At 50.1% G+C, this 25,174-nt stretch overlaps 2 protein-coding genes and 2 long non-coding RNA genes across 5 annotated transcripts in view; 2 read left to right on the top strand and 2 right to left on the bottom strand.

The window, feature by feature from the left end:
- Window positions 1–4,318, top strand: part of FAM117A (family with sequence similarity 117 member A) — a 40,819-nt gene extending 36,501 nt beyond the window's left edge. For both annotated transcript variants that reach the window (XM_081884249.1, XM_081884250.1), the window contains exon 8: window positions 2,601–4,318. In XM_081884249.1, coding sequence (XP_081740375.1) covers window positions 2,601–2,940 — 340 coding nt within the window. In that variant the 3' untranslated portion in view covers window positions 2,941–4,318. The remainder of the gene's footprint in view (window positions 1–2,600) is intronic.
- LOC309354456 lies at window positions 3,284–5,566 on the bottom strand. The gene is made up of 2 exons (XR_014162319.1): window positions 5,220–5,566; window positions 3,284–4,392 (listed from the first exon to the last, which is right to left on the bottom strand). It is a non-coding gene; the product is annotated as an uncharacterized lncRNA (long non-coding RNA).
- Window positions 5,567–5,797: 231 nt separating this feature from the next.
- SLC35B1 (solute carrier family 35 member B1) lies at window positions 5,798–24,918 on the top strand. The gene is made up of 9 exons (XM_081884318.1): window positions 5,798–6,042; window positions 7,634–7,737; window positions 9,016–9,146; window positions 10,690–10,720; window positions 12,587–12,747; window positions 16,080–16,206; window positions 20,257–20,363; window positions 21,840–21,993; window positions 24,513–24,918. Exons 1-9 carry the CDS (start codon window positions 5,813–5,815, stop codon window positions 24,563–24,565), a joined length of 1,098 nt encoding a protein of 365 aa, XP_081740444.1. The 5' UTR covers window positions 5,798–5,812; the 3' UTR covers window positions 24,566–24,918.
- On the bottom strand, window positions 12,754–16,070 carry LOC309354420. Its single transcript, XR_014162282.1, has 3 exons — window positions 15,621–16,070; window positions 13,896–15,404; window positions 12,754–13,216 (listed from the first exon to the last, which is right to left on the bottom strand). It is a non-coding gene; the product is annotated as an uncharacterized lncRNA (long non-coding RNA).
- Window positions 24,919–25,174: the final 256 nt, after the last annotated feature.

Here is a 25,174-nt window from a genome sequence, read left to right as displayed (position 1 = left end):
TTTTCCATAGGAATGCATTGAAAATCAATTAATGCGTTCCTATGGAAAACGCCTTCCCCCGACCTCTTCTGGCGGGCGGCATTTTAAAATCCCCCGGGACAGCGGAGGACTTCTCCGCTGTCCGGGGCGATTTAAAAGCCCCTGGGAAGGCAGGCAGGGGGGACAAAGGCTTTCTCGCCCCGCCGCTCGGCTTCGGGACATCGTTCCGATGCCGGGCGGCTGGGGGAGGCGTTCCTGCCCCACCGCCCGGCATCGGGACGATGCCCCGAAGCCGGGCGGCTGGGGGAGGCGTTCCTGCCCCACTGCCCGGCATCGGGACGATGCCCCGAAGCCGGGCGGCTGGGGGAGGCGTTCCTGCCCCACCGCCCGGCATCGGGACGATGCCCCGAAGCCGGGCGGCTGGGGGAGGCTTTCCCGCCCGGCCGCCCGGCTTCGGGACATCGTTCCGATGCCGGGCGGCTGGGGGAGGCGTTCCTGCCCCACCGCCCGGCATCGGGACGATGCCCCGAAGCCGGGCGGCTGGGGGAGGCGTTCTTGCCCCACCGCCCGGCATCGGGACGATGCCCCGAAGCCGGGCGGCTGGGGGAGGCTTTCCCGCCCGGCCGCCCGGCTTCGGGACATCGTTCCGATGCCGGGCGGCTGGGGGAGGCGTTCCTGCCCCACCGCCCGGCATCGGGACGATGCCCCGAAGCCGGGCGGCTGGGGGAGGCGTTCTTGCCCCACCGCCCGGCATCGGGACGATGCCCCGAAGCCGGGCGGCTGGGGGAGGCTTTCCCGCCCGGCCGCCCGGCTTCGGGACATCGTTCCGATGCCGGGCGGCTGGGGGAGGCGTTCCTGCCCCACCGCCCGGCATCGGGACGATGCCCCGAAGCCGGGCGGCTGGGGGAGGCTTTCCCGCCCGGCCGCCCGGCTTCGGGACATCGTTCCGATGCCGGGCGGCTGGGGGAGGCGTTCCTGCCCCACCGCCCGGCATCGGGACGATGCCCCGAAGCCGGGCGGCTGGGGGAGGCGTTCTTGCCCCACCGCCCGGCATCGGGACGATGCCCCGAAGCCGGGCGGCTGGGGGAGGCTTTCCCGCCCGGCCGCCCGGCTTCGGGACATCGTTCCGATGCCGGGCGGCTGGGGGAGGCGTTCCTGCCCCACCGCCCGGCATCGGGACGATGCCCCGAAGCCGGGCGGCTGGGGGAGGCTTTCCCGCCCGGCCGCCCGGCTTCGGGACATCGTTCCGATGCCGGGCGGCTGGGGGAGGCGTTCCTGCCCCACCGCCCGGCATCGGGACGATGCCCCGAAGCCGGGCGGCTGGGGGAGGCTTTCCCGCCCGGCCGCCCGGCTTCGGGACATCGTTCCGATGCCGGGCGGCTGGGGGAGGCGTTCCTGCCCCACCGCCCGGCATCGGGACGATGCCCCGAAGCCGGGCGGCTCGGGGAGGCGTTCTTGCCCCACCGCCCGGCATCGGGACGATGCCCCGAAGCCGGGCGGCTGGGGGAGGTTTTCCCGCCCGGCCGCCCGGCTTCGGGACATCGTTCCGATGCCGGGCGGCTGGGGGAGGCGTTCCTGCCCCACCGCCCGGCATCGGGACGATGCCCCGAAGCCGGGCGGCTGGGGGAGGCGTTCCTGCCCCACCGCCCGGCATCGGGACGATGCCCCGAAGCCGGGCGGCGGGGGGAGGCTTCAAAAGCCGTCCGGGGGCTTTTAAATCGCCCCGGACAGTCCCGGGGCGATTTAAAAGCCCCCGGTTAGGCAGGCAGGGGGGGCAAAAGTCTTTGCCCCCCCGCCTGCCTTCAAAAGCCGTCCGGGATAGCGGGAAGCGCTTCCCTGCTATCCCGGACCGCTTTTAAAATGCTGGCGGTGGGGAGCAAAGCCTTTCGCCCCCGCCGGCCTTCCTGGACCTCTTCTGAAGTCCGGAGGGGGGGAGAAGGCTTTGCTCCCCACCGCCAGCATTTAAAAAAAGGTCCCCGAGATTTCCCTATGGGCTTTCGTCTTGCGATGCAAGCCCATAGGGAAAATCGTCTAGCGAAGCGTCGCAAAAACCGAAAAACCCTTTCGTCTTGCGGGTTTTTCGTCTTGCGAGGCATTCGTCTAGCGGGGCACCACTGTAAAGTGTACCCCTGATTGGCACTAACAGCAAGCCCTACTTGACAAGAACAATCAGCTGACTGGCCGTGACAGCAAACTCTGCCCAAAGTTGGGCTTTCTATAAGAGCCTGTTGGCTGAAAGGTTAAACAGCAAATGGTGCAGGGAGGAATGCTTTTCCTAATGTCATGGTGATGTCAAGTGATTGATTTGTGAGTGGCCCACAGGGGTTGGGGGAACATCATGATCCAACCTACCAACCAGCCCTCAGCATTCCTAACCATCAGTCACGATGGCTGGGGCTGATGGGAGTTGGATCCTGCAGATGTTGTTGGACCACAGATTCCCCGCCCATGTCCCAAAGTGCAAAACGAGGAACGTCAAAGAGTCTCTTCCTTCACACACTCCTCCTTGCTGTTCCCACTGCAAAGGATCTTTACAACCACCAGTCGAAACTCTCAGCCAGTTGATGGCATCAATCCTTGCATTCCTCATCTCTTTCTCCTTGTGGTTTCTTCCTCTCCAGGCCTCCAAGCCCTGATCAGACTTTCCTGCCCTCCTGTCCCGATAAGAACAAAGTTCACTTCAACCCAACTGGCTCTGCCTTTTGCCGATTCAGCCTGGTGAAGCCTTTTATTCCCAGTGTGGACTTCCTGTTCAGAGACTTCTCTTCCTCTCCCAGCCCCATGCCACCGGGCACGTTCTCCTGCCAGCCCACTCACACGGTCCCAGTCCTCAGTTTGCGGAAAGACTCGAGGGGAGACGACTTCGTCGAGAACCCAAAATCTCCTCCGCTGAGCTTGGAGACTTGGAAGCGGCACCAGGCTGAAGACACCGTCCTCTTCCACAGCTCCCTGGTTGTCTGAAGCTCAGAGGGGCAGACCCCAAATGAATCTGTGGTCCCTCCATGGCCTGTGGAGAAGAGTGCCTTGGAATGGAGAGAACAGAGCACTTCTAGGACACAAGTCCTCCAGCAACTGCCTTAAAAAATGCAGACTGTCACTGGACTTTTCTGCAGCCGCAGTAGTTTTTTCCCTTTTGACTCCTGGTACTTAAAAGCACTTCGTTTCCCTACAAGTTCATGTCACTGTCCTGCTATTGCGATGTCCAAAGAGCCCCTCATCCTCTCTGATGGAATATACACACTATAAGCTACCGGGTTTTTCCTCCTCTTGTTTGCTTGCTGGGTGAGGCAAGAGCTCATATATGTTTTGTTTTGTTTTGTTTTGTTTTGAATTATCCTAAGGATGTTTCTCAGGCTTTCCACAGACTAGGGAGGATGAAAGGGTTTACATGTATCCAGAGGAACTGGTGTACGCTGCTCTAGCAGATGGCTGCTGGGCAAGAGTTGTGCTGGGCAATCTGTTTCCAGGGAATGAGACACCTAGAGATTATTTTGCATCCTGCCCTGCACTCTATGAGACTAGCATTACTGGAACACAGCTAAATGCTTGAAAGAAGCATTTTCTCTTCCAATCATGCTGTAACAGTTAGAAGTTGAATTGACAGAAATTCAACTTGTGTGCCTTTTTTGAGGTCTTACTCCCTTCCCTTATGGAGTAAGAATAAGGGAATGTTCTCTCTTTCCCCCCTCCCCCTTCATACACTCCCCAGAAATCTTTTCCAGTGGACCTCTTGAGTTGGTTTCTTGCAACAGTTCTGGCAAAGGAAACTGATGCTGAAGCCAGAACAATGTCTAAAGTTCCCTGGTGGAATGCAGCTCTTAGCATATCAAATCCACTTCCTTCCTTTTTTTTTTAATTGTAATTATTTGGCCAGTCCAGTTAGGTCTGACACTACTACAATTCTGGCTGATGAGTCAGGGGGATCTGCTCAGCTTTAACCCTACTTTTTAATGCACAGAACACTCCAAAGATCCCATGGTTCACTTAAACTTACATTTTAGGCCACCCGCATCCCCACCCCCCACAGCACAACTGTGAAAGGCCTTAAACCTGATGATGCCTTGATTGCAAAGTATTAGAAATGAAAGCAACTCTTCTTTTTGCTAAGCCTCTGGATTGCATTGAAAAGGTTTTCTTGAACCTGAGATGGAAACTATATTTTCTATTTGAAAACAGTATTTTTGCAGCTACTTTTGAAGTTTTGTAAATTTTAATGTATGTATCACAAAAGCTTAAGGAAGAATGTTAGCCTTGGAGGATCACTGCCTTGTCTTGGAGAGGCTTTTGCAGATTTTGGTGTTTAAACCAATTAAAAGAATAAAATTGTTCGGTATCTGAAGTATCTGTACTGTGCCTTGTCTGAGTAGAGATTGGTCAGTGGGATTGGATGAAGTGTTGGACACACTTGCAGCTCTGTAAAAAGAATAAGAAATCTACAGATGGGTGGCATATTCTTGGGTTGGTATTTGCTTGTTAACCCATCAGTTGAACCTATTAACTAATCTCTAGTGAAAGCGTTTGGCTTAAACTGGGAATAATATACTTTAGGAGGCTGTGGATTTCAGTTAATACAGGCTTTAAGTATACATCTCCTTTCCTGATGATGTCAAGACCATCCTAATGAGCTCAGAGACTGGTAGCAATGCCATGTTAAAACTTAGAGGAGCAGAAGAGCCAAAACATTTTTTCAGGAGACTGTGGACTTTGGCTGATGGGAGGTTTGTGACTGCCACATCATTCTTCCCATGTCACGTCAAGGCCATCCTAATGAGTTCAGAGACGAGTGACAGTAGTAGATGGCAACAATGGCTGCATAGCATGCTGAACTTGGAGAAGCAGAGAAGGAGAGACATTTGGGAGCCAGGTAACATCTATAAAGACCAGGTGTTCAATTGAGACAGCATATAAGCTTCAAAGGGAGTCACCATGACTACTGCAGTTTTTGTTTGGCTTTTTTAATGATCAAGGGACATATCAGTTTTCTTAATTAAGCAAAACAGTCCACTCTGGGTTGTAAAAGGCAGGATTTAATTAGGGCAACCTTCCCTAAAAGGGATTTAATTTGCTAGGTTTCTTGAGCCATTAAAATCAGACGCAGAGGTTAGGAAGGCGCATGTCAGCTCCCAGCTCAACCAAAAGGCCACGAGGACGGGGGTAATTTTAGGTAGAGATGAAGGCTAGCAAGTAAGAAAAAGCAGCTTGTGTGTCTTTTGTGCATCAAATTGAAGGCACGTTCATACCAGAGGGGACTGGAAGTGGCATCCCGCCAGGACTCTGCACTTGGTACCTGTGCAGGCGCTGCTTCGTTTATTCCTCCTTAATTATAATTACTTTGGGGGGGTGGAGAAGGAAGGCGGTAAATAAGCGCATTAAGTAATTTACTGTAGCATCAAACGCGTGTCCTTTAGAACGCCCTGACACGTGTATCCCAAATCCTCACGTTATCGTGCCGCCTAGCCGCTGCCCCCCGCGGCTCCGCCTCTCCCGGAACCAGCAATAAGGCTCCGACACGAGGCAAAAGCCCTTCCCCGCGGGCCCCGCCTCCCGACGAGCCACATTTGCCGACGTCTAAACCTGCCGCCCGCTTCCTTCTAGGCCCCGCCGAGGTGCTGCCTTCCGCGGCGCCTGAAGAGGCGCGAAACAAGCGCGAACAAAACAACGCGGGCGCTCCGGAGCAGCGGGAGAGAAGACCCCCTCAAGCGGACCCGCGCGCGGCTCGGCCGACCCCCGTTCAAACAGCGTCATCCTCCTCCTCCTCGTCAGGCGCCGCGGAGGGCAGCCCCCGGCCGGGAGTCGGCGGGGGTCCTTCCGGGCCGCCGTCGCAGCCGCCTCTATGAGGCCCTCTTTTCCCCCGCCGGCGACACCGCTGAGGGATGTTTGCGTGGAGCTGCCGGCGCTGAGGCTGCCGGCGCCGGGAACGGTTCCAGGGCCTGTCATGGGGGTGAGCGGCGGGCCCGGAGGCGGCGGCGGCGGCGCCCTGTTCCCTGAGCGGTTTCGTCTGCCGCTCTGCTGCCTGGGCGTCTTCGTCTGCTACTTCTGGTACGGCGTCCTGCAGGAGACAATGTAAGTTGCCCCGAAGCCGCGCACGACACGCGCCTCTGGCTTTGAGGGGTTGCTTGGTGGCGACCTCAAAGCCGCCGCCTCCTCCTCCCATATGCACACGTCTTCTTCCTACCTTCGCAACGTAGCCCCCACTCTCTCTCCACTGACTTGGGGGGCGGGGAGCAGTGCCGGATTTACGTATAAGCTAAACAAGCTATGGGACGTGGGTGCCGCTGTGGTCTAAACCACAGAGCCTAGGACTTGCCGATCAGAAGGTCGGCGGTTCAAATCCCCGCGTCCGAGTGAGCTCCCGTTGCTCGGTCCCTGCTCCTGCCAACCTAGCAGTTCAAAAGCACGTCAAAGTGCAAGGAGATAAATAGGTACCACTCCGGTGGGAAGGTAAACGGCGTTTCCGTGCGCTGCTCTGGTTCGCCAGAAGCAACTTAGTCATGTTGGCCACATGACCTGGAAGCTATACGCAGGCTCCCTTGGACAATAAAGTGAGATGAGTGCTGCAACCCCAGAGTCGGCCACGACTGGACCTAATGGTCAGGGGTCCTTTACCTATCTTCAGGTAGGGCTGGGAACATTCCCTGTCTGAAACCCTGGAGAGCCACTGTCACTCTATGCAGATGGTACTGAGCAAGATTAAGCAAGTGGTCTGACTCTGCATAAGGCACCTTTCCCTTCTGTTTGGTGGATTTACTTCTTACGTCTCTTCCATTTCTTACACTCGCTGTTTGAGGAGGAGGTTTTGCATGGGTTGGATTTTTATACAGGCGCCTCCCCACTTGTGCACGATCAGCACAAGAGTTCCTGCAGACACACGTGTCATTTTCAGTGCTGCAAGGGGACAGAACAGGGGAATCCCCACTTAGAACAGAACCCCTCTGTGTAGGGATTCCCCTGTAGAGTGGTACCTCGGGTTACAGATGCTTCAGGTTACAAACTCCGCTAACCCAGAAATAGTACCTCGGGTTAAGAACTTTGCTTCAGGATGAGAACAGAAATCATGCGCCGGTGGTAGTGGGAGGCTCCATTAGCTAAAGTGGTACCTCAGGTTAAGAACGGACCTCCAGAGCGAATTAAGTTCTTAACCCAAGGTACCACTGAATTTTACTTGTTATGAGCTGTTTGAGAGTATATGTTTCCTCTCCCTATGCCTCCCTGCCTCATTATCTGGCTTCGATCTTGTGTCTCCCCTACCTCCTCCACAGTTAAAGCACTTTCAAGAGTTGGACTGCCCTCCCTTCCTATTCCTTGTAGTCTGTTTCCAAAGCAGCTGTTGCCTCGTGGCCCTGCAAGAAACCACACAAATCTGAAAAGAGCTACAGTTTGTGTGTTCTCCTGACGGGGACACAAGTGCAATCCAGCAATTGCATTCCTGTGCTTTGTTCCCCTCAGTTACCCATGACTGCACGGGGGGAAAGATCCTGATGCCGTTTGGCTCACTGAAAAGAAGTAAATGTACCTTGGCCTATCTCAGATGTACAACCCACCATAAAACTAGTGCATGCCTACCCTTTGCTACTGACACATGCAAATAAGTTGAGTCATTTGATATATTTTCCTTTGCAACTGACTGTACCCTCTCAATTTGGTTTTCCTGCAGTACAAGAGGCAAATATGGGGAAGGAGCAAAGCAGGAAAAGTTCAGATATGCTCTGTCTTTGGTCTTCATCCAATGTGTGATCAATGCTATTTTTGCCAAGCTGTGTAAGTACTTTTTTATTTATTACAACCTTTTTATTCCGCCTTTCCTCCAAGGAGCTCAAGATTGTATGTGTGGTTCTCCCCCTATCCATTTTATCTTCACAAGAACTCTGAGGTATGCCAGGTTCAAAGACTGTGACTGGCCTGATTTCTCCCATTGAGGTTCTATGACTGAGTGCGGATTTGAACCCTAGCTTCTTGGGTCCTAACCCAATATGCTAACCACCACTGTATTAGAAATTAGTGATGTGGCTGCTCTGAGCCCTTTGCCTATCCCTTACTTGTGAAAGTTTTTTGTAAAACCCACCGGGGTTTGAAGCACACCCGTTGCAGGAAGGAGTTGCTTTGGCCTGATTCTTATTAACACCTGCAGCCAGAGATTTGGCTGGCTGTTTTAAATCCAGATAGGAAATTCAGTTCCCTTTTGATACCTCTGCATCACCCTCATCAGCTTTCTCTGAGGAAGGGAGGAGCGGGTGAATGAGAATTCCTGTTGCTTGTGTGCTTTCCTTTCTCTCCCGCCACATGCCTTTTGGTTTTGAAAACTCAAAATAGGGTAGGGGCAAAAAGTCATGCAGAAGACATCTCTGTTCCTCCCCCCCCTTTTCCCCCCATTCAAAAATGGCTTCAGAAAGGTAGCAGAAGGTTGTACACTCTTTCAAGTGCATCCATTTCCTCAGCACACTACCATTGCAGGTGGAAGGGAGAGTTAGTCTTACCATCAAGCAACTTAACTTAGCCCCCTTTATCTTCCTCCCTCCCCTCCTTTAAAAATATTGGCCTGCTGGATACTCCACAGAGATTTCCTGGATGGGGGGGAAACAGCTTAGGGGAGGGTGATTTGGTCAGGGGAAAAATGGCTGAGGGGGAAAGGATTATGTGCCCTCTATTGCCTACCATCCCAGCTGCTGGTGTAATCAGTTATACAGGGTTCTGATGCTGCTGTCTCTTTTTTAAGAGTATTGTGAGAAAATTGCATGTGTAATGTCTTGTTTGGCTGTAAGAAACAACACGAAAGACTTTTAGGGTTCTGGTTCCCTCCCCCCTTGAAACAAGTGTTAGAATGCTGCTGATTTGCACCAATGTATACCTGTGTGGTCCTCCTAGACATGGCTTTGCCTCTGTTCCATGTTCAGGTTTTAGAGTTAAGAGGCCTGAGCACCTTAACCATTTCACCTTCTGCATATGAAAGCCAGGGCCATGCAGTTCTGCCATTGGTTGGCCTGCTCTTGCTTTGTTGCCAACATGCCTGTTTCTTTCACCTTTTTCTCCCCTAATCAGTGATCCAGTTTTTTGACAGCGTCAAGGTGGATCGGACACAGAACTGGCTATACGCAGCTTGCTCTCTCTCCTACCTGGGTGCCATGGTCTCCAGCAACTCTGCCCTGCAATTTGTCAACTACCCAACTCAGGTGAAGAAGGGGAGGTTGCTAGTGGGGAGCAAGGGGGTTAGCAGGAGATGAAGAGGGTCTGGGAAATGGGATGTTTCCTGCTTTCTGGTGCACAGCTTGGTAACCTTTTCACTGCAGCGTGCACGATATCTTAAGCCCAGGGAACATCAAAGAGAATATATTGAAAGCAGGATACCAGCTGCATAAATGTGGCAGACATGATGTTCTTCCATGATGGTTCTGAAGTAATGGTGCTTAAATGAGACGGGAGTAATAAGAGGCTCTCAACAGTGTGTGACCCCCCAAGGGGGGATATCAACAGTAGAGCAAACCATTTTGCCTGCCTTTTTGGTAACTTAGAAGAGTTTGGTGCTTAGAATCTGCCAAACAAGGCTTGCTCCAGGATTTGGGGACACCCATATTAAAAGGAAGGCAGCCAGACCAGCATACAGTGGTACCTCGGGTTACATACGCTTCAGGTTACAGACGCTTCAGGTTACAGACCCCGCTAACCCAGAAATAGTACCTCAGGTTAAGAACTTTGCTTCAGGATTAGAACAGAAATCGTGCAGCGGTAGTGGGAGGCCCCATTAGCTAAGTGGTGCTTCAGGTTAAGAACAGTTTCAGGTTAAGAACGGACCTCCAGGACAAATTAAGTACTTAACCCGAGGTACCACTGTACACCCCACTTCAACATTCACCCAGATCCCCCTCATTTCTCTGCTACATACACAGGCCCCTGCACACTTTTTCCTACAGAGGTTTATGGGGTCTTTCATTGTCTGCTCCTCTTCCAGTAAAGTTGGAAGTAGCATAAGCTGCTTATGCTGCTTAAAGCTTTTCTGCAACCCAGAGCAAAGTGACAGTATCCTCTGTTCCCTGAGTCTCCTGCAGTGTGCTGACAGAGACAGAAGACTGTGAGAGAGGTGCCCGGACACATGGCACAAAGTCGAGAGTGATGGCCCAGTTGTTTCAGCAAGCCCTCCCTAGGCTTGCAAATCTAGGCATTTTGCTTAACCCAGACAGCCCTTTGCACCGGCCATGATTCCAAAGCAGGGGCCATGGCCTTTCTGGGATTGCTGAAGGGGATGAGCAAGATTGGAGATGTGTGCAGGAGACAAAACACTGCAGGTGGGGGAGGAGCAGGGATTCCGAGAAAGCCGTGGCTTCAGGAATGTAGACGCCAAGCAGGAATGGCCAGTAACACCACCAGGAAGATTTGGCAGGCGATGTAAAAGAGGGAGGGGTGTGATTTTGTAATAGTGGAGAGGGAAGAATGAGGTAGCAAAGAAGGAAAGGAGGGAGAGAGTATAGAGTAGAGATAGAGCACAGAATGTGAGAGCTTTTAAAATTAAGGACTAGAAGCTTAAAGAGGGTGCCAAATGTGATGAGTTTGAAAAAGGAAAGAATAGAGATTCTTCGTTTCTGTTCAATGAGTATCTTCTACACATCAAGCATCAGTTTTTCTCCGGAGTAGAGTTGACTCAAGCACTTGCTGATGCTGCTAAAGGTGAGGTTATGGAATGTTAGGTCTAAATAAATCTCTCCATTTTCTCCCATGTAGGTGCTGGGGAAGTCCTGTAAACCTATTCCAGGTACGTAGTCCCTGTGCTGGTAACCAGAACCATGTTTTGTTCTTTGCAGAGCAACTACGCGGATGAGTTGAGCATATCAACAAAATCTGCATGCCTGCTGCTTGGTTTTGCTACGTTTGCTTCCCAGATTCAGACTTCACCCCAAAAAAGTCAGAGATAAGGACTGGAATGGCAAGGAGGGGAGTTTAAAGGCTCTTGAGACTTTGCTGCCTGCCGTCTCTTTAATGAGCCCAGAATGGCATGTTTATCCTCAAACAGTCCTGAGTGGTAGGCTAGACAGAGAGGTAATAATGGCTTGCCCAAGCGCAGCCAGTGACTATGCGACCTGAGTGGAAATCTGAACCTAGATTTCTCCCATGTCGAAAGCAACCCCTCCAGTGCTTCACTTTCAGGTATTGATGCATTCTGTCCCATCCATCAGAAGGATTGGGTAGGTAGCAACACTTTTCAAACGATGCAGCTGAATGAAAACGGAAAGTGTGCTAAATGTTAAATAACCACAAGTCAAATTAAAAGTGACCCTTAATGCCACTCGCCAAAAGCTCAAACCTGAGCAGCAAAGGGGGTTAGAGTGTGGTTTAAAGGCTCCAGATACACCTCTGAAAGTAAAGAGTGGGCTGGAAGCCTCATATAATACAAGCTGTTCTAAGCTGCTTGGAGGGAGAGGTGGCTCAAGATGATAACTAATGTGCAGGTTCTTTTCTTTTTTAAAAAATAATTTCCATTAAAGATTTTCATGAACTACAAAGAACGTGCAACATCTCTCACCTTTTTTTTCTTTACAAAAACATTGTATATAGTCAAACCTCGATTGTCGAACGTAATCCGTTCCAGAAGCCCGTTCGGCTTCTGAAACGTTCAACAAATGAATCACAGCTTCTGACTGGTTGCAGGAGCTTCCTGCAACCAGTTGGACGTTTGGCTTCCAAAAAACGTTCGAAAACTGGAGCATGTACATCCGGGTTTTCGGGAGCTGAGGTTTGACTGTACTAATAGAGGTTCTACTACTACAGACACCCATGGAGCCTTTAAGTAGGAACTGGCAATCTGCATATCTTTTAGAAATGCTGTGATTCTCACATGGAGTGGTGCACCGCAATGGTGCAACAGGAGAGGATGGCAAGTATTGTTGGAAAATTCCAGGACAATCAAAGAAACATTTAATTAGACCGAATATAAATGAGATTACCAGGCATAGGCAGGCTCATGCCAGAGGGTCATTTATAATTATATTTTGGGGGTGATTCATGTTCTTATGCAGCTGCATTGTTTTATCCTTTCTGGATGCCCCAGGATCATATTATAAAGCAGTTGTGTTCTATGTTATGAATCAGGCACTGCTAGGAGTTCCTTTTTGTTTTCCAATGTATTTCTTACCAATAAATAACTTGGTGTGGCGCGAGCAAAATTTATTCTGGAAGTGTGGCCCAGGGGGAAAGTTTGAGAACCATTGTGCTAACAGGGTTGGAGAATTCATTTTGGGTCCTCCCCACAGATTGATTCCTGGGAGGGAAGGGAGCCTGTAAAAGCCAAGCTGGGCAATGCCAACCCACATTTTGTAGCCCCGTGGGATCCCTCCAGATGCAAATCTGCAAGCAGCTTTTGTTCGTTTGACCGGGGCCTTTTCCAAAGCCATATTCTCACAGGACCAGGCAGAGACTCAGCAGGTTTGGAGCGTCGCTTGGACTCAGTGTGCCAGTTCATCTTCTTGAGACTGGCCTGTGTCCTGCTCTTTGGGAAGCAATATTGCCGCAGCACGGAAGCTGATGTTGCAGAGTCTACAAAGGTCAACAGTTGGTTATAATTTGTAACAGAGCCACCCAGGGAGTCACCTTGCCCACGGTTCCTTCCTTTCTCTCTTTCTAGTCATGCTCCTGGGGGTGACGGTGCTAAGGAAGAAGTACCCCTTGTCCAAATACCTGTGTGTCTTGCTGATCGTCACAGGCGTGGCCCTGTTCATGTACAAACCAAAAAAGGGAGGAGACATCGGGGACGACCACCTCTTTGGGTATGGAGAACTCCTGCTGGTAAGCCCCTGAGCATTAATAAGTCTGTGGCAGCAGTGGCAGGGTGCTTGATTGGTGTTGGACACAGCAGGAGGGGCACCCATGCCTGGAGCATTAAGCCACCCTTGTAGAATAAGTCCACACAAGTTACCAGCCTGCCACTTCCTTCCTTTATTAGCCTACTGGGGGGCTGGCAAAGGAGAGATGGAGAACTCCATCCATTTTGCAGCAGCCTGCTGCATTTCTGTGCTGGATGCTCAAGAAGGGGGGCTTCTGTCCTCTGGCAACCCACTCAGTTTCTCTGCTGGCCACAGAGGAGGTAAGGAGTTCTCAGTCCCTCTGTGGCCAGTCCGGTCGCTCACTTGCATGCAATGCCTTGCTCCCTGGAGATCCCAGCACATAAGCGGCACTCAAAACACTAAAATACCAATCTACGTTCTAAATCTTAAATTAATAATCCAAAAATTGAGAGAGCTATGTACAAGATCTACTACAGAGGCCACAAACAGAAAACTCATTCAAATTGTGTCCAAAAGGAAGATTCAGTCTTTAAAGGTTCCTTTAGCCAGGCTCCTGTAGATGTCAACAAAGGTAAGTTGGATCAAACGGAGTGTCGGCTTAGTAAATGAATACAGTGGTGCCTCGCAAGACGAAATTAATCCGTTCTGTGAGGCTCTTCGTATAGCGTTTTTTTCGTCTTGCGAAGCAAGCCCATTGACAGCTTAGCGGATTAGCGCTACAGCTGTCAAGCGGCTTCCAGCGATCAGCTGTTAAGCGGCTTATCAGCGGAACAGCTGATAAGCGGCTTAAGAAAAGGGCAAAAAAAGCGGAAAAAAATCGCGGGGGGATGCAAGATTTTTTTCGTCTTGCGAAGCAACCCCATAGGGGAATTCGTTTTGCGAAGCGCCTCCAAAACGGAAAACCCTTTCGTCTAGCGAAACTTAGCATATGAAGTTGAATGTATGTAAATACACCAAAATCTTGAGGGAGAATTTCCTGAAGAAGAAATTAAATATAGTTTAATCTAAGAAGAAATGTAACTTATGGACTCGAATGTTTATAAATATTTCAAAACCGTGAGAGAGAATTTACTGAAGAAGCCCGAGACTTCATGGGCAAAGCAGGTGACAAATGCCGGCACCCTGTCTAACTCTTGTGCGTAACGTCACCGACACTTCGTTTGATCAAACTTATCCTCGCTGATATCTAACCCTTGAGCGTAACACCACCGACACTCTGTTTGATCCAAGTTACCTTTGTTGATATCTACAGGAGCTGGTCTTCTACGAGAATTGGCAACATAGGTTCATTTCTTCAGCCCTGGAGCTCCCAGGCACGTGCTTAAATACAAGGCTGGCGTAGTCAGCCACGCTGAACTGGGTGATGGTTGATTTATTAGCGCACTTGGAGGACTGACTGCAACAGGGAGTTTTCTCTGCCACGGGGCAAGGAACCTGTGGCCCTCCAGATGTTGGACTGAAGCTTTTGGTTCAGCTCCACCTCGCTGCCCAGGAGCCTGGATAGCTCAGCTGATTAGAGCGTGGTGCTGATAATGCCAAGGTTGCAGGTTTGATCCCTGCATGGGACAGTCCTGCATTGCAGGGGGTTGGACTAGATGATCCTCAGGGTCCCTTCCAACTAGACAATTCTATCATTCTATGACTCTTGAGAGGCTTCTGCGTGTTAAGGCCTTCGATACCTCAACGCTGGATGGGACGCTCTAGTTGATCACTTCTTGTGTGAGTCATTTTCTGTGGGTTCTGATCGTGCTCACATTTCACCTATAAAACAGCCCTTTCTCCTCTATTGGAGGAAGGGGGAAATCCTGTTTGGATTGGCTTCACCTACCTCTCCACTGGCAGGAAGTAAAAAACTTTGAGAGCCTACAACTGGGGCTGGGACAACCCCTCTCTCCGGTTCAGCTTCCTGCCAGTTCCTCTGCAGGTTGTTCTAGCCAGCTGCTCTAGGCTCGGCAAAATAGAAAAGGTGGGAACGCCATCTTGGAAGGGATTTTCCCTTTGTTCTCCCTTTGTCTGTTCTTGGTTCCTTTTTCTGCTCCCTTCCACTGCTACTCCTGGATGGAGTGGCCAGTGCTCTTCGGGCCCTCCTCGTCTGTCACAGCCTTTCCAGTCTGCACCTGTCACCATCTACAATCATTGGGAAACTGCATGGGGAGCATGCCTGGGCAGTGCAGAAGAGCCCCTCCCCTTTGGGCCTACAGCAACGTGGGTGGTGGCATGGGCTGGGGTTGGCAGGGGGCAAGGCAAACACTATCCACTATCCCGGTGCATAGCATCGTGATGAAGCTGCAACAACCGAAGGAAGCTGCTGTGGTGCAAGGGGTTTGCCTTGGAGAAGGGGCGCGTTCTTAAAGTGCGTTCAGATTTTAAAGCAGGGTGGCTAACCTTTCTCAGCTGGAGGACCAGGCTGCTCTTTGCCACCTCTCCAGGAGCTGCATGGCACAGGGCAGGTGTGGCCAACCATATAGGCCACACTCATGTGCACATGTGTATACTCAATAAATCATGGGTGCAAAAAGATGACTCCATCTTTTGTTCATTGACTTTGTTTGGCAGCTGGTAGCTCCATAGTGTGAAAATTGGGATGGGGGGAGATTTAAATTAATAACCTGACTTGGTGGTGGGCTTCCGTACTTGTGCCTTAAATTAATCCATACACTTACAGTGGTACCTCGGGTTACATACGCTTCAGGTTACATACACTTCAGGTTACAGACTCTGCTAACCCAGAAATAATACCTCGGGTTAAGAACTTTGCTTCAGGATGAAAACAAAAATCACGCGGAAGCAGTGGGAGGCCCCATTAGCTAAAATGGTGCTTCAGGTTAAGAACTGACCTCTGGAACAAATTAAGTACGTAACCAGAGGTACCACTGTATGTGGAAATGGAGACCACCTTACCACTTTGTAGAGTAGCTGTTGTCATCATTGAACACAAGCGTACTTTTTGTTTGAGGCTTTTAGGGAGGTCAGAGGGAGATGCAGATAAGGCAGGTATGGAAAACAAGGAGGCAGGAATAAGTGTCTGGGAAGCTGTGCGTGTGACTTGGAGATTCTTAAATCTTCATTAGTAACTGCCTGGATGTGTTAGCTTTCCCACTCTAAAGGCTGGATATTGGCCTCTCCTTAAAGCTGCAGTTCACTGTTCTTGGAAAACACCACCCATTTCTGCGCTGCAGAACCAGATTTGGCGTATCCTTGTTTGAGTGTTGTGTTTGTGGGGGAATGTGTGTGTTGCTAATCCCCTTGCTAAGCAGGTTTTGTTCAGCCCAGCGTGCCGAAATCAGCAGGCGTACATGTGTGTGTGATTTCTCCTTCTCTCACCCACCCTAGTTGCTATCCTTGACCTTGGATGGACTGACCGGAGTGTCTCAGGACCACATGAGAGCTCATTACCAGACTGGTTCCAATCACATGATGCTGAATGTCAATCTGTGGTCAACTTTGTTCCTCGGAGCCGGTAAGCACTTTCTTGTGGCACAGGAAGCGGGGGAGAAGCAGGACGTCCTAGTTTGACCTCAGTAGCCCTGATCTGCACCGTCATGGAAGCAGCCGAAGGCTAAGTGCATGTGGCTGTACCTGCAAAAGGGGGTGAAGGTCTAAGCCTGGTTAGTACACGAGCCTTGGATATGTCAGAATCCTTGTGGCATGTAAGGCACGGGGGTGTGCATTCTCTTATCCCATTGATGGATATGGTCTGTCCTGCTTTCTGCTCATACACAATATGCCTGGGTCCAGTAAATTCACCTGCAGGAACCTCTTTCCACGCCTAAATTGTTGTTTGCTGAATTAGGGTGAACCTTTCCTTGGTTGGCAGCTAGACTGCCCAGCAAGCCAGTTCAAATAAACTGGATAGCTCAGTCGGTAGAGCATGAGGCTGTTCATCTCAGGGTTGTGGGTTCGAGCCCTGCGTTGAGCGAAAGATTCCTGCATTGCAGGGAGTTGGACGAGATGACCATCGTGGTCCATTCCAATTCTGAATATGTTGACGGCTGCCTCCCATGGGTTGCCACTGCTCTGCAGTTCTCCACATGGCCATGGAGTGGTGCTGATGTCACCTGTAGGACTCCCCTTCCCAAAAGACCATTCCTGTGCACAACTCAGTTTTGCCTGGGGTCCCACTGCAGCTTGGCAGCAACAACCTGTTTCCGCCGTTTGGCGTCTCCCTCGTTCCAGCAACCTGGGTGGTTTCCACATTCTGCTAGGCTTCCAAGAGTTAAACCTTTGCAGTTTGGCTCCCCCCCCCCCATGCAATTGTTAGACCTCTCCGCTGAGGCTGCCTTAGGAGAAACAGCTGATAATTAATGAAAAGGAGCAGTCCCTTGCAGCCAAAGTAATTTGGAGAATGATTGTTCCCCTGTATATTATTTTAAAACAAGGCAGTGTGTTAAAATGAATTCCGTAGAAGCTGCAAAGGAAGCCGGTTGGCCTGTCGTCTTCAAACGAATTATTAAGTATTAAACTGCGCAGTTTCCTTCTCCAGGTGAGTCAAGCCGTGGTCCACAGTAACAGGCAAAAAACCCCAAAATACAGAAAACACCAGCCTTGCAGGGTTTGTTAGCCAATCTAACCTGTGGGGAAGGGTCTTCCTGACTGGAAGAGGAAGGGTGATCAGCCTGAATGTGAGGTTCAGCCAGCAATTTATTTTTGCTTTATTTCTTTTTTCTCAAATGCCAATCTTTGACAGCACACCAGACCATTCCTCTTAGCGGCACATCCTTAACTGCGTCATTTCTTGGTGGCCTAGAGCAGAAGTGGGGAAGCAGTCACCCTCCTGGTACTCCTGGACTACAGCCCCCATCATCCCTGACCATTGGCTATGCTGGCTGAGGCTGATGGGAGTTGTAGTCCAATATAATAGGGAGGGCCCAAAGTTTCCCACTCCCGGGAGGATGGTGACGCTACCCTGCAATTGGGACCTTTCCTGACTCTGAGATTTTAGGAGGTGGAGTCTCCAGCTGATGGGCAGTGTTTGCAAAAACTGCCTTTTGACTCTGCTACACCTTTACCTGCCCCACGCTTGATGTCACGCATATGACTACCGGTGTAGGTGTGCCTGGCTGTCAGGGACTGGCAGGTTCTGGTGAGTGTGCCACGGGGGAAGCGGGGCCGCAGTCTGACTTGGGAGAGGGGGCAGTGGCTTGTAGGAATCTGTACCAGCCAGGAGGCAAGAGGCAGGGAAAGCTTCAGAGCTGGAGGGTGGAGCCACAGGATAAGTCAGAAGAGGAGGCAGGTTGGGAAAGTGAAGGGGCAAGGGCTTCCCTACCCTCCTCAACACTGTCTCCCAGAACCAAGAGGGGGTTGAAATGGGAGGAGCAGAGGATGTTTCCATGCAGGCATGGTCTCTGGCTGTGTGCACGCAGTCCGTCGGGAGAAGGTACATAAACCGGCGGAGGGGAATTGGTCCCGTGTTGCTGCAACTGCTCCATAGAGCGTGGACCTGGGAATAGCTGCCTAGACGCTAGATTGGTGTGCGTAGGTATCCAGAGTGACGGTATTACCTTTGACAATAAAGACTTAACTATCTGCTATGTAGAACCATTGAATTGTAGAGTTGGAAGGGACCCCGCGGATCATCTAGTCCAGCCCCCTGCAATGCAGCTGTCCCTTATGAGGATTGAACCAGCAACCTTGGCATTATTGGCACCATGCTCTAACCAACTGTGCTGTCCAGCTTTCCTTTGGCTGGGAAGCGCCTGTGACATTGGCCAAAAGGACCTTGCGAACCAAGTGGGGAGGCCTAATGGGCCTAATTTGAATGCTTTACATGCTGCCTTTGGCCTACCTGGAAAAATGGGGGGTTCTGCTCCATTTTCTCTCTGCTGAAGGTGGCTGGAGGCTTTTGCATGTGATGGCAGATGAGAAAACATGAAGCAGCTAGGCAGGCACGTCAAATTCAAAAACAGCTCATTGAGCAAGGAGCAGGAGGGACTGGCTTTTTCCTCTTCCAGACGCTGCTTGCAGCGTTGCAGACTTACCTGTGAGCTAGACAGGACCTGTTTTCTTGTGGAACAGGAGATGGTCAAGGATGCAGAATGCTGGTCGAAAGTTGGTGGAAATACTTGGAGCCTGAATTGCCTGCAGACAAGGCTGCCATAGTTTAAAAGTAGTTGTGAGGGAGTCTCCAGCCATTTTGGCACAGGAAGAAGGACCGGGTGGGGCTGAAGTGGAAAGGAATCACTTTGCAGTGTGTCCTTCAGGGGGTGGGAGAGGATTCAGTGCTTTGATTTCATCCCAATCCTTGCATCTTATTTATATATTTTACATAACTTAAATGCTGTTTATCTGTATGTGTAACCTCTTAAGCAGTGCGCTCACGCACACACACACAAACACACACACACACCCTGTGTATTTTGGAGGATGTTCCTTTTGGAAGACATGACAGCAGCCACAGGGGGCGGGGAACCAGGGCTCCAGTTTCCGTGTATTCAAGGAAGCCGGCATGCTCCCCTCCTAAATGACAAAAAGCTCCTTTATTCTGTAGTCTGGTCGCAATACCAAATAAAAAAGAGGTGTTATGAACAGGAGCAGCACCTCTGCTGCACACAGGATCATTGTTAGGTAACCGGTGATACTGAGTCATCTTCCTTTGTTTTCGGAAATGGAGAAGGGGGCTTGTCCTCTGCTAATGTCCATAGCACCAAAAAGCTTGGGAACAATAGGATATGTTTGTTCAAGAAGAGCCTGCTCCCCTGTTCTTCCACAGCACACTTCTCTCATTTTCATTGAGGAGCTGTAGAGTGTTAGGCTTTGTGAAGTGTAAGTAACTGTTCTGGTTAGACGTAGCCTTATCCTGCAAGCTCTTTCAGGGCCGCCTGCCTGTTTTTACTCCCTGCCTGAGTGAAGGGAAGATTGAGCTGTAAGCATAAATAAATGTTTTGCCTAGGAAAGTTTAAAGACACTTAGTGGCTGAAGTTGGGGGGAAAAGGAGAGAGCTGAATTCTAAACAAACATGTGAGAGAACACCCAAACTACCAATAGAATCAGAATGCTTTTATACACAATCACACACAAATTACTTTGATTCATTCTGATAAGCTCCTGCTATTGGCGATTTAGATTTTTCTCTATATCACTTATCTGTTTCTGGTCTGTGCCAGAATGGAAGACTTATATCTGTGGACCCTGCATACACTGCCTCAAGTTTAATTACGGAAGAAAGATGGGAAGAAATATTTAGGAAAACAATATGCACAGATGCATGTGAACACAGCTGCAGTTACCTTTCTGGCATATTCCTAATGCACACCTAAAACACACAAAGGCAGCAGTTTCTTCCAGGTTCAGATTTCTCCCCTGCCAGTATTTTATGGTTTTGAACCACCCAAATTCGGTGGTTGAATATTGTCAACTGGCCAGTCCCAGTCAAGTGAGACCGTTGAGCCCAGTAGATTGCCGGCCTGATCCATCACAGCAGTTGGAGCCAGATAACTTTGAACGCCTGCTGATTAAAGCAGACAGAGGAGAGCACATTCTTTATTTCTAAACATGCCCCCTCCCTTTGCAGGTATCTTGTTTACAGGAGAGCTTTGGGAATTCTTGAGTTTCACCGAGCGTTACCCCGGCATTATCTACAACATCCTCCTCTTTGGCCTGACAAGCGCCCTGGGCCAGGTGAGTGGCGTGCATTTGCTATTCTGTGCATTTCTTCATTTTAACCAGCCCAGGATGTGTGTGTTAACCCTTGCTCTGTTCTCAAGGCGTTTGGCGAAAGGTAGGATAAAGTCTGCTGCTTGAAGTACATGGATTTCCGGGTAGGTTGTTCATGGGACTATTTCCAGAGTGAGAGGCCCTTCCCAGGATACGCTTCAGCTAACTCTAGGTTATCCTGATAGGATTTCCCACTGCTCATGAAAAAGATCTTCCTGTACATGGGTAGGCAAGGGTCTTTGCCCTCATCATGTGAATCAGGAGGGGACGATCTGTGTATCTTCTCCCATTGGTCCTGTGCACTACAGATGCCTTTTAACTCCTGCAGATGATTCCCAGAGACTGCAGCTCAGGCCATTTTGTGGGGTGTTCTTAAGGCTCTGCCTCTTCATCCTGTCCCTGCAGTCTGACTTTGACACTTTGCTGGCAAGGAAAAGACGTTCTGTGTGTGCTTGGAGGGGCCATTCTCTTGCATGTTCTGCAGCTGGGCTTTCTGTCATCTTCGCCCCTTTCACCTAGATCCCTTTTGCTCTGACGTGCAAATCAACAAGAGAGTGCCTTTTGCCTTTCTGCTCCCATGCTGGGTTCAGAAGCCACCCATTTGGCTCCTTGCAACGTGTAGGAATCGCGTCCCTGCTTTTCTTCTTTGCGTGGACCTCTCTGCTTCAGCAGCAAGGCTGCTGCCACGTTCCCTAAGAGGGAGCGGAGGACACAGCCTCTGAAAAATGAAACTCTGCCCAAATCTTTTTTGGCCTAGGTGGGTGAAAAGCAGCACTACCTCTTCCCAGTACTCCAAGGGGAAAGGGCCATGTAACCCACTGTTGCGTCCGGTCACGTGCAAACTCGACAGCGCAGGGGCACGTCCCGCAGAAAAACCACCTGGGAGGATGCAAAATCTGTGTTGCTGTGGTTTGTTCCCTCGTTGATGGCATTTTACCATTGTACTGTGGAGAGTGTATTAACTTAGGGTCTGTGTGTATGGTTTGGGAGCTGCACGGCCAGGGAAAAAACAATGCTGTCCAGGGTTGTAAAGACCGCAGAGAGAATAATTGGGTGCACTCTTCCCACCTTAGATCAAATCTATTCTGTCAGGTGCCATAAGAAAGATAAGAGATAGCGCAGGATAGTACTCATCCCGGAAATTATCTCTTTCAGCTTCTGCCTTCTGGAAGAAGGCATAGGGTTATAAAGACCAGGACTAGCCGCCTGAGAAACAGTTTCTACCCAAATGCAATTCTGGTTCTAAACACAGCATAAGGAGTCTCTATAGTATATTGTATTTTAAAATGGGGTTTCAGAGTTTTTAGGGGTTTTTTGAATGTCTTGTGTAGATTTTTCAATTTCATTGTTCTGTATGGGACAGTGACAATAAAGATACCGTATCGTATTGTATCGTATCGTATCCAGCCTGACTGTGCATCTGCCCCTGTCTCATTGCAGAGTTTCATCTTCATGACTGTGGTATACTTTGGGCCCCTGACCTGCTCCATCGTCACCACCACCCGCAAATTCTTCACCATCTTGGCATCGGTCATCCTGTTTGCCAATCCGATCACCGGCCTGCAGTGGGTGGGCACCATCTTAGTATTCCTTGGTAAGTTTCGGCTCCGTTTGTTTCTGGGCGAGTTTTGACTCCGTTTCCAGTGGCTCAGTCGGGAGAGCACAGGACTCTTAATCTCAGGGTCGTGGGTTCGAGACCCACCTTGGAGAAGCGATTCCTGTATTGCAGGGGGTTGGAACAGATGACCCTTGCGATCCTTTCCAACTCTACAATTCCTAGCAAAACTGCCAAAGCGGTCCTGCAAAATCTGGTGCTTTAAGTGGCATTTCCTGTTGGGAGGGGCAGCCTGGCTAGTCCCTCCCCGTGAGGGTCTTTAGGTGGGACAGTGCTATCCTTCTCTCCTGCCCATCCATTGGGGAGGTGGGGGGGGGGCAGGGAATGGTTTTATTATTAATTTTTTAAAAAATCTATTTACAGATTCCCAGGGTGGCATCCAATTTAGAATAACAAAAGGCAATAAAAAATTTCCATATAAAGCATTAAATACACGGGAGCAGTAGCCATAAAATCAATAAAATCCATGCAGAGCTGTAAAGACAATAGTAAAACCCATTATAAAATACGCTGGAAGGCCTGGGCAAATTAAGAGGCGGGTGGGAATATTTGCCTGGCGCTGTGTAATGTCAAGCTTCTCCAGGAATTGCATTCTTCTGACTACAAAGCACCCAACCTGCACCTTCCGTGGGCACCAGAGGTAGGGGAGGTCATCTGATGAGCAAATGATCTGGGCCGATTCCCCAGGGGAAATTTTTGGGGGGTTTTAGTTTTTGGTTATGAAGCGCCCAGAAAGCAGAAAAGCTTTTAGGTGAGTTTTTCAGGGGGGACAGGGGATTATTTATTTACTTATTTACTTTGTTCAGAAAGCATTTTTAAGACAGGACCATCTAACTGGGTCTTGTCCGCAGCTGTTTTATCTAATTGCCACGATGCTCTGTAAAATCAAGGATTGCTGGGGAGAGTCTGCTGCTAGGTGGAGGAACCGCCACAATGTAAGCCCTGCTGCACTCTCACCAGCCAGGGCAAAAAATCGGGAGGGAGCAAGTTTGTGCATTCCCCACCTCCCCTCACTTACTAGCAATGGGAGGGAAAGTGGCCAGAGCCCAGAGGGCGTTGGATCCAAACGCAACCATGTTGCCCCCAGAGCACTCTGTTACCCTTTCTACATAGAGGACAGGTCTGCAACAGCAACAGTGATGCTTCATAGCCCCTCTGCAGAGGCTGCTTTCCACGCACGTCACACTCCAACCACAGGGAATGAGGTTCGCAGCATCCTGCAGGCCCTCAGCCGCTCCCAGAGGGAGCACTAGATTGTTCCCTTTCCCAAGATTTTGGTTCCTAATAACAAGCCACGTGAATACATATTGGTATAGAAAAGGAGGCTATCATCGAATGAATAATGAAAATACAGTGGTACCTCCGGTTAAGTACTTAATTCATTCCGGAGGCCCGTTCTTAACCTGAAACTGTTCTTAACCTGAAGCACCACTTTAGCTAATGGGGCCTCCCACTGCTGCCGTGCCGCCGGAGCATGATTTCTGTTCTCATGCTGAAGCAAAGTTCTTAACCCGAGGTACTATTTCTGGGTTAGCGGAGTCTGGAACCTGAAGCGTCTGGAACCTGAAGCGCATGTAACCCGAGTTACCACTGTAGGACCTTCTGTCCTATAGACTACTGTGGTCAGAGAGAAGGTCTCAGCTCCTGGTTGTGCTAGTCGTGTGAACCACGTGTGTATATATTCATAATGTATAAGCATAAATGTGCATTTTTGTGCTTGGAGAAAGAGAGTGTGTGTCATTCCATAAAATAGTTGGGGGCTGCATGCTATTTATTTATTTATTTATTTATTTATTTGATTAATTGATGGATATACCACCCTTCATCATAAGATCTCAGGGCAGTTCACAGAATAAAATACAGGATAAAAGCACGAAAATGAATAAAACAAAACAGCAAAACATTACCCCCCCCCACCCCTTTGCACAGACACATTCAAAAGACTGTGGAATACTAATCAGCCAAAGGCCTGGTTGAAGAGGAGCATTTTCTCCTGGTACTATGGATTGCAAATGGCCCCACCCACAAAGAAGGGGAAGGTGTATGCATGCTTGGACAGGGGCGGGGACCCAGAGATATACGGACTTGCATTCAATTTCTTAAAAACTGCAGAGGAGATGACAAAAAAATCAAATGGAAATGAAATGACTGCATGTGTGAACTTGTGCAGGGGGAAATGAGAGGAGGAAGGAGCTTAACGGTTACGGGGTCGGTCAGCTCAAGCAGCCTGCACACAACGCGAGTCACGGTTTCACCATCCCTACAAAAGCAGGGAGCTTTCCTGTTTGAGGCTGCCTCAAACAGGAAGCGTCAAAGGTGCCAGTTTTGCCTTCTGAGAGCCAGCATGGCTCTTGGGGAGTAATTGGCCAGCAGGGGCGAAGGCAGAAGCACTTCTCTCTCCCATTCATTGTAAATAAAATCTCGCACACCCACAGGAACGACCTATCTGCTGTGAGAATAGCCTCTTAAAGCCGTATTCCCCTCTTGTTTCTCTGCAGGACTTGGACTGGATGCCAGATACGGGAAAGCGTCCAAGAAAACCTCACATTAAGACAGCAGTGGGTCCTTCTCTTGGAAACCTCAACCTGAACAAACTGTTAACTTATTGTCTTACTCCCCAGCACTTATCGGATATAGACTCGTGCTTTGGGGGAGAGGGGGTTTTATGGGAGTGTGGGCAGGGCATTAGTTTGGTGCTGCTCCAAGAAACTTGGAATATTTTTTTAAAAGAGAAATCAGAGGTTTTGTTTTAATTGAAATCAACAACGTGAAGGTTTCCACGTATACTGCCTCCTCCCCTCTGTGCCAGGAATCGAAGCTGAGGTTGGCAGGCGGCAAAAAAGAGAAGCAATTGACGAAAGGAGAGGAGCCCTTCATAATAAATAAAAGGAGGAGAGATTGAGAGAGATTTGTGTTCTCGCTTTTTTTGTGACCTTGTGGTCCTTCACTCTTGGAGGCTTTGGGCGGGAGTCACATGGACTTCCTCCAATTCATATGTGGGGAACCTTTGGCCCGCTAGATGTTGCTGAATGTCATGGGCTGGTTGGATGCAGAGGAATGGTGGGAGGAACTAGCTTGGGAAACCTCCAAGGGAAGAAGGCTCATAGCCTAGGGAGCGGTGGTGGGATGACAGTGAGGGAGAAGACTGGGGAGAGGAGCT

Source organism: Podarcis melisellensis, assembly GCF_964234715.1.
Source record: "Podarcis melisellensis genome assembly, chromosome: 13".
Classification (NCBI taxonomy): domain Eukaryota; kingdom Metazoa; phylum Chordata; class Lepidosauria; order Squamata; family Lacertidae; genus Podarcis; species Podarcis melisellensis.
Note: the sequence above shows the minus strand (reverse complement) of the source record. Positions and strands in the feature narration are given on the sequence as shown.

Excerpts from the sequence above, each read along its gene's own strand:
- SLC35B1 (XM_081884318.1), top strand. The coding sequence starts at position 5,813 with ATGAGGCCCTCTTTTCCCCCGCCGGCGACACCGCTGAGGGATGTTTGC. Across the intron at positions 7,738-9,015 it reads TGCTATTTTTGCCAAGCTGT|TGATCCAGTTTTTTGACAGC; the intron begins GTAAGTACTTTT and ends TCCCCTAATCAG. Across the intron at positions 12,748-16,079 it reads GGTATGGAGAACTCCTGCTG|TTGCTATCCTTGACCTTGGA; the intron begins GTAAGCCCCTGA and ends CACCCACCCTAG.